This window comes from Suricata suricatta, chromosome 3 (assembly GCF_006229205.1).
Source record: "Suricata suricatta isolate VVHF042 chromosome 3, meerkat_22Aug2017_6uvM2_HiC, whole genome shotgun sequence".
Classification (NCBI taxonomy): domain Eukaryota; kingdom Metazoa; phylum Chordata; class Mammalia; order Carnivora; family Herpestidae; genus Suricata; species Suricata suricatta.
This window is the reverse complement of record NC_043702.1, coordinates 172010402-172018841: the sequence shown is the minus strand read 5'-3', so window position 1 is coordinate 172018841 and position 8440 is coordinate 172010402. Positions and strand designations below refer to the sequence as shown.

The window sequence follows — 8440 nt, the reverse complement described above, 5'->3', positions numbered from 1 at the left end:
TGAGGCTGGCTGGCACCAGTGCCGCTGAGAAGCCAGCCACCCAAGTGGCCCCTGCCAGCCAGAACTGTACCTTTCTGCTCATGAGTGCATGGTAGTGGAGCGGGCGGCAGATGGCAAGGTAGCGGTCCAGCGCCATGACGCCCAGCAGGTGGCCTCGGTCATGCCCAGGGAGTGGAAGACGTACAGCTGGATGAAGCACGCCACCGCTGAGATGGCTGAGCGCCCACGGAGCCAGGTGTGCAGCAGCGTGGGCACCGTGGTGCTGACGTACCACAGCTCCAGGAAGGAGAGGACACCGATGAAGAAGTACATGGGTGTGGACAGTCCAGCGTCTGCCCGGACCAGCACAATGATGAACAGGTTCCCAGCCATCGTGAGGAGATAGATGCACAGGGTCCCTAGGAAGGCAAGAGGTCGCAGGGTTCCGGGGGCACTGAAACCAGCAAGGATGAAACTCTGGGCCCATGTGTGGTTGAGCTGATCCATGATTCTTTGGGGCAAAGACAGAAGATTGACTGCTTCAGAATTTTGTTTCTTGAAAAATTTCTCCAGAGCTAAAAGCATAGAATGAATAAACCTGAAGATGACATAAATACTATAAGATCACTTTTCAACCCCTCACTTTTCAGGAGGTGGAAGGGGTTTGCATCTCAGTCCTGCTGACAGTTGGAGTGAGGTCCAGCTTCCTGCTGCACATCCAGTGTTTTTCTGGGGGGATAGAATGTGACTCTAGAGGCAGGTTCCCATGTTTCCTCTCACATAGCCCACCAGGAGCCCTCACACTCATCCCTTTACAGTCCAAAGGAAACATCCCTTGATTCTTTAAAGCATCCACACCTGTATCTCCATATTCAACAGTCAGTTGTGCTGAACTGTGGAAAAAGCCAACACCTCCGTTCTCAAATGTGCCTGTTGAGTCTCTCTGGAGTAGCCCCTCTGGAATTCAGGAATGTTCTCAGTAAGAGCAGGAGGAGGAAGCAATGAGAGAAGAGAGAAATGTGTGTCCTCTAAGAAGAGCCCCAAAGCTCAGAATGCTAAGTCCAGAAGAGGAATCAGTGAGTAGACATGGCACATTTTAAGAAAGGCTCCACAGGAAGAATTCTGCCCCAGGAAATCCCTAACGCAGGTGCCTATGAACCAATGAAATCAGGACTCTATGGTATGGGTCTAGAAGGGCTATAAGATAAAATTCATTCTCCTTTGGAATTGGATTTCTGAACTTATGTTGCCACTAACTCAAAATGAACATCGAGCCTGGTCATTTCTGCTTTCTTTACCTCAATTTCCTCTTCTCTAAAATGAAAAAGTTTAAGTAGATGTCTTGGTAGCCTTGGTAGTCTGCGGTCCTCTAATGCAACTGAAAAATGGTTTTGGGGGTGAGGGTGGAGGTAGGTGATCTACACCAACGTCCCCAGAGTTCTCTGACAACCCGCACCCTAACTCTGCCCTACTTATATCTCATGTTCCTGGACGTGCTCTCTCCCTGGGGCTCCTCGCTGTGTGCTCCCTGGGGTTGCTGGGTGTAACCAGCTCTCTCCGAGGGGTTACTCTGGGGCAGGAAGTTGGGCACAGGAAAGTGAAGCAGATCCACTCTTGTTTCTCAAACAACTTTTCAGCCTAGCAACCCTGATTGTTAGGCTCTGGAACCCAGTTTTTGCAAGTTTCAGATAGCTTTCTCCAAGGAGAGACAGCCCATCTCACATAATCTTGGGCACACACGGACAGTAACACCTTGAGCACCCCAGAAGTTTTACCTTTTCAAAATTCTCCTCGCAAAGAGATTCCTCAATCAGCTGTTCTTTCTGACCACCCCAAACCTCAGCAGCATATGAGCACAGTCAATTTAGGCACTACTATCACTTCTGTGATTTCACCGCTGTATTGTCACATTTGTTTTGCTCCCTGTCGTTATTCATTGTTTCAGTCATGTTTATGAAACACCTAATCCACTGATCTATCTGCATGTTCCAAGTGTCCATCAACAATATGGCTACAGTGCTTACACTGTCTCCATGTTACCCAGGACTTCCTCATGAGGCTTATCAACTTTTCTGTAATTACTTTCATTTATATTCATATCCTCAATATTTACTTTTTAAAAATTTTTTAATGTTTTTTAATTTATTTTTGAGACAGAGAGAGACAGAGCATGAGTGGGAAGGGTCAGAGAGAGAGGGAGACACAGAATCTGAAGAGGGCTCCAGGCTCTGAGCTGTCAGCACAGAGCCCGACACAGGGCTCGAGCCCACAGACCGTGAGATCATGACCTGAACTGAAGTCGGAGGCTTAACCGACTGAGCCACCCAGGCGCCCCTCTCAATATTTTCATCAAAATACCTGGAATTAGCATCTGAGCTCTGATCTCAGTTGCACACTATCCTTGAGTATATACTTGAATAAATATGAAATTCAGAACAATAATAGAATAAAAGCATTTGTCTATTGAAAGGAATGCACTTGAATCATTCCTAAGTCCAAATGTACTTATTTTTTAAAATCAAAGGTGGGGCCAAAGTTAAATTTAAGGCAAATTAAATTTAAGGTAAAGAGGGAACCATAGAAGATGAACCCTGAAATGGAGGGAATCATTGAATGTTCTAAGACCCAATTGGAGAGGCTTCTTACAGGAGCTGAAGATTTTTGAGCAAAAAGAAGATATTGGCCTTTGAGAGAGCCAATGTAATTCCAGGATTGGAAGAGTTTCTTTTGGGGAGGGGGGAATCTCATGTATTTGGAGAATCAGAGAGTCTCTTTCAGGCTCAGCAAGCATCGAGCCCATATCCCACTTCATGTGTAATATGGAACTTTCTCCAGGATTGGGAGTTATAACTTCCCTCTTCCCTAAATCACTACACCCTCCACATTCCCAAATACCAAAAGACTCTCCAGTGTTACCCTCATTTCATGGGTCTATATAGATAAGCGATCTATGTAAACTCTTCGAATTAATAACCGTGCTGTACCCAGGGCAGTCACGTTAATTCATATTTTTTGTTGCCTCAGTATCATGTCACACTGGTATTGATCTGAAACAGACTTCCTTCCTTATTTGCTGTGTCCAGTTGTACACCTGGATGTCTTGACATTAACTGAGTAGATTAGAAGGCTGTCAGTGTGATGCAAATACCTGAACAAAGACTTGTAGACATTATCTGGAATCTGTCGTGTAGAAATAAAAATATACATTAAAGAACCAAAGATTTCTAAGAACAGGCCAACACAAGAAAGCTGTTTCTTCTCCTTTATGCCATCCCCTTTTTGTAGAGAGTGACTCCCTGGCATTTATTCTGTATCAGGAATGGAACAAGAGAAAGGCACAGGATCTCATGCCTCTATTAAGTCATTCATGACTTGAGGAGGAAGATGACATCAAAATTATTTATGCTTAAAACATAAGTGAAAAAGTAGGATTCAATGTGTTCAAAGATTCACAGTATTATTGTTTATATTTGGGAGAAGTATATATTTATTAAAAATTAGAAGTAAACAGGGGCACCAGGGTGGCTCAGTCAGTTAAGTGTCCGACTTGAATTTGGCTTAAGTCAGGATCTCACGATTCGTGGTTTTGAGCCCTGCATCAGGCTCTGTGCTTACATCTCAGAGCCTGGAGCCTGCTTTGGATTCTGTGTCTCTTTCACTCTCTGATCCTCCCCAACTCATGCTCCCTCTCCCTCCCTCACTCTCTCTCAAGAAAAAGAAACTACAATGAGACATTATTTTTAAATTTTCTTGTTTACAAACTTCCAATGATTAGAAGCACGCTTTATAGACGTTGCTGTGGGAACACAAACCTTCATCCACTGCTAGAGGAAGAACAAATGGCATAATCCCTTTTAAGGAAAATTTAGGAACATTTACCTGTACTATATGCATCCTTATGATGGCCCAGGAGCTGCATTCCCGGAAATGAGTGTGCACACATGGGAAGTGAAATATACAGAGGGTTATCCCTGCAGTTCTGTATTTAATGGGAAGATATTGGAACAATCCAAGGGTCCTTTCATAGAGGACCAGTCAGATGAAATACACAATAGGTAAAATGGGAAAGCAGGAGCGCCTGGGTGGCTCAGTCAGTTGAGTGTCTGGCTCTTGGCTTCAGCTCAGGTCATGATCTCACGGTTCGTGGGTTTGAGCCCTGAGTCCAGGCTCTGCACTGACAGTGTCAAGCCTGCTTGGGATTCTCCATCTCCATCTCACTCTGCCCCTCTCTCTCTCAAAAAAAAATATTTGTTAAAAAATGGGAAAGCACTCTCTACAAGGAAATGGAAAGAGCTCTGAGATTTCTCATTAAGACAAAGGAAAGTAAAGGGTAGAAAGAAATATATAGTATGAGGCCTTATGCTTAAGAATCAGAGATCATGAAATATTTTCATCTTCTGGAACTGCATATAGAAACACTAATCCTACAGGGCAATGTTACAAGTGGTCTTCTTTAAGCATGAGGATGAGGAATAGGAAGGAGAAGATGGGTTCGGAAGTTGGGGTAGCAAGTCTTCTCTGTGAAAACACTTTTAGGCTGCTTTGATTTCTGAACTCTTCAGGAATAATTATTTGTTCATGCAAAAAAAATTATATACTAAAAACACTTGTTATGTCAATGATATGCTACGGTCATGTGTCCTTGTTTGCCTCTGGACTTCTCTTGTTTATTATACCCGATATTCCAGAGTAGTTATTAGTAACACGTCCTTTGCTGCCAGAGGCATTTAGCCGGTGTGGCAAACCCTCTGCATGCTAGGATGTTAGTCTTGACCCCGGTACAGAGCCGATAGCCTGGTGAGAGTATAAGTGCTGGCTTGTTCTCACTGTCTCTCCTGCCACAGTCTTATCTGGATGTCACCAAGGGAGAAGTAAACAAAGTAGGGCTTTTTACCTTGAGCACTCTCCCCAATCAGGCATTGCTTCTCAACCATTTCCCTCACATCATGGCACACATTAAAAGTGATGCTATCTGTAGAAAACCCATAGGTTTCTGCCAGAGGCAGCCAGGCTGAGACCTCAGCCCCTTTGGGCCCCACATGACCACTCAAAGGGCAGGTATGAGGGGTAGGAGTCAGCTACTCAGCACCCTAGTTCTTTGCATTAGTGGGAAAAGGGCACTAAGGATAATCTAAACTTTATGTTGTAGAAGGAAGGACCCGAAGCTGCAAGAAGGGAAAGATGGTAAAATGAGGCAAGAGGAGTTTGGAGCTGTGGAAAGATGTTAGACCCTGCCTCCCTCTGTGGTTAGAAGAGGGATGCTCAGGGGCCCCTGGGTGGCTCAGTCAGTTGACCCTCCAACTTCAGCTCAGGTAATGATCTCACAGTTTGTGGGTTCAAGCCCCATTTCAGGCTCTGTGCTGACAGCTCAGAGCCTGGAGCCTGCTTCATATCCTGTATCTCCCTCTCTCTCTGCCTCTCCCTTGCTCGTGCTCGCTCTCTCTCTCTCTCTCTCTCTTGCAAAAATAATAAAACATTAAAAAAAAAAGAAGGTGCTCAGTCTCTATGACACTCCTGGGACTCTCAAGCATTTATCCATTTATTCATTGATTTGTTCATAAATCATCGAATACCAAGCCCCCTGCTAGAAATCAATGATGCTGCCTTGAGTTGTTAACTGCTTATCTCCAAAGCAGGATTATGATCCCCTAGGTGCACCAGGAAGTGTAGACACAGGAGAAGGGATTACTTAATGTGACCCAAGGCACTGCAAAGGCAAGCGGGCTCCAGGCACTTTCTGGTGCTGCCAACCGCAGAGAACAAAGCTGTGTCTATTGTGTCCACACCAGCACCAGCAACATGAGCTGAGTGCGTGAAAAGTGGTGCAAGAGGAGAGAAAAGACCAGAGCAGGAAAGTAAGACCTAATGGGCCAGCAGAACCGAGTGTTCTGCGATGCATTTAAGGAGGCGGTGTGGACATCCTGCGGAGTTGTCTTGAGACACGGAGGTCCAAAGATGCCTCGCTTGGAATGTTACCAAGTCTATGACGTCACCAGTAATAAAACTGTGAGCTCTGTGTGAAACCAAGTATTCTCACAGAAAGAAATTTCTACCGCAGAAAGGCATGTGGGGACCCTCTGAAGTGCTAACGGTAGGTGTTCCTATAGCACTTAAAAGTTCTGGCTGTGTCTTCATTTTGCAGATCCAGAAACTGAGGCACAGGGAAGGTAAGTGCATTGTTGAAGGTCACACAGCAAGTAAATGGTAGAATTAACATTCTAGCCAGGCACAGCGTCAGTAAAGCCTGTGCTCTAATCACTACCCTGCCCTGCCTCTGGATTGATAAGGCTAACTTAGGTATTGAACGTTTAGAATGTGTCATTTCACTTAATCTTTAGAACTCTTGGTTGTAGAATTTTTTAAGGAAAACAAAAAAGAAGTTACCATTTTTTGTCTGTTTTTTTTTTTTTAAACATAGTTAAAAAGAAGTAAAACCAAGGTTTTGGACCAACACCTTCCCCTCTCTGTTGGATGTCCAGGTCTGACCCACAGGGTTCTTGCCCGGGCTCAGTTCTCCTTAAGCCATGTTGTAGTCACGGAATCGAAGCTCTGTAAGCAGGAGGGGATGTAAACAGTCACGCACTCATGCAGAAAGGATGGGACCATGTGTCTTGCCAAGGTCATGCCTGCCCGGGTGGACACACTGACCCTCAGACCCACGGACCCACAGATCCAGGCAGGGTCCATGTCTTTTCACAGCAGTCCAGAAATCTTACTATCTTCCTCACATAAATATTGGGATGATTCTTCCTTCTTCAGAGGGATATTATGAAGGTTAAATATGCACATTTGAGAGCAGCTCTCACTGTGGGCTGGCATAGTACAGACATACCAAAAATAATTGGTTTGAGTTTTTTAGCAGTTACTTGTATAAAAATGAAAAATAAATAGGGTATTCAAGACTCTTACAGTGGCCTTGGCTCTGCCAAAATTTAGGTCCCGTCTGTCATTAACCCTCTGACATGCTTTGACAGGCATTGGACCTTCAATTCACCTGTCACCAGGGTCCAGAGGTTGAGCCTGAGCATTAACTTTCAGACTTTGCTCAGTAGAAGACATGTGCAGGAAGGTGGGGGGACGGGGGAGGGAGAGTTGAGAAGAAGACACAGAATATGACCCTACTTTCTCTTTCAACATGTTTTCTACTTTGCATGTGAGTGCTTATTCTACAAGACTTGTAAAGCTCTTTGTTTGCTGCTTTGTTCCTGTTTCTGTTTATTTAGCATGGCTGCAGATCCTTTCTCTGGAATGGTCCATGACGTTGGGCAAGAGCTCAGCCAACACCCCATTGTCACCACCGACCTCTTGCTGCAGTAAAGAACACACTGTGAAGTGCAGCTCCCAGCCTCCTGCCCCAGAGGTGGGGGTATTCTACCCCGCACTGAGCTGCCCTTGCCCGCTGACAGCCCACCACCCTCCCCTCCCCACCTGTGCTCACCACTGCACCTGGGAGCCATAGCTTCAAGCTTGTTTTCTGCTCTCCCACCCTTTCTTCTGGACTAACACCCCGCTTAGCTTTAGATTATCTTCTGCTCAGTGTTGCTCTGTCTTCCCAGGTTGGAAGTTCAGCAAAAACATTTGCATTGAGCCCCTGGTTTTTTCCTTTTTTCTCTTTGCCATTTCTCCCCCATCAGATTGGAATGGAATCAAAGACACACCTCCCTTCCCTCTACATGTTCCACATCTGATTAACCCAGATATGTCCCCCTGCGTGGGCATCTTCAGCATGTCTGACAAATAATCTGATGGATTTGTTCACAAGTATGTACTTGAACTCTGACCGGATGACTGACTAATCAACCAGCTGGTTCCCTTGTGGCCAGGCAACTGAGCTATGGCAGTACAGCTCATTAGGGTCCCTTCAGAATAGTCTCAATCCTGACAGTGACCCTCTTCACGGCCTCCTTCACTTCCTTGTTGCGAAGGGTATAGATGATGGGGTTGAGGAAAGGAGTGAGAAGGGCATACACCAAGGCAATACACTTGTCTGTGCCCTCAGAGCGGCTCCCAGGTGGCCCCACATAGACCACAAAGGCAGAGGCATAAAAGAGGGCCACCACAGTCACGTGGGAAGAGCAGGTGGAGAAGGCCTTGGCCCGGCTGGCAGCTGAGGGAAGCTTTAGCACAGCCCTCAGGATACCCCCATAAAGTCCTAAAATGAGCACAAAGTTGCAGCCAGTGGCCACACCAATCACTGCCCCATGCACTCGAGCATGCCAGCCTGTGTCCACACAAGCCAGCCGCATCAGTGGTGCCAGGTCACAGAAGTAGTGGGCCACCTCTTTCAAGCAGAAGGGTAGAGTGGCCATGAGGCTGGCTGGCACCAGTGCCGCTGAGAAGCCAGCCACCCAAGTGGCCCCTGCCAGCCAGAACTGTACCTTTCTGCTCATGAGTGCATGGTAGTGGAGCGGGCGGCAGATGGCAAGGTAGCGGTCCAGCGCCATGACGCCCAGCAGGTGGC

At 46.2% G+C, this 8440-nt stretch overlaps 2 protein-coding genes across 2 annotated transcripts in view; both read right to left on the bottom strand.

Moving 5' to 3' along the window:
- LOC115286871 (olfactory receptor 6N2-like) overlaps positions 1-487 on the bottom strand; it is a 2238-nt gene extending 1751 nt beyond the window's left edge. Inside the window, exon 1 of the mRNA XM_029933203.1 lies at positions 144-487. Within this exon, the coding sequence (XP_029789063.1) occupies positions 144-486 (343 nt within the window). The 5' untranslated portion in view covers position 487. The remainder of the gene's footprint in view (positions 1-143) is intronic.
- A 5909-nt stretch (positions 488-6396) lies between these two features.
- Positions 6397-8440, bottom strand: part of LOC115286870 (olfactory receptor 6N2-like) — a 2684-nt gene continuing 640 nt past the window's right edge. The window contains exon 2 of the mRNA XM_029933202.1: positions 6397-8357. Within this exon, the coding sequence (XP_029789062.1) occupies positions 7830-8357 (528 nt within the window). The 3' untranslated portion in view covers positions 6397-7829. The remainder of the gene's footprint in view (positions 8358-8440) is intronic.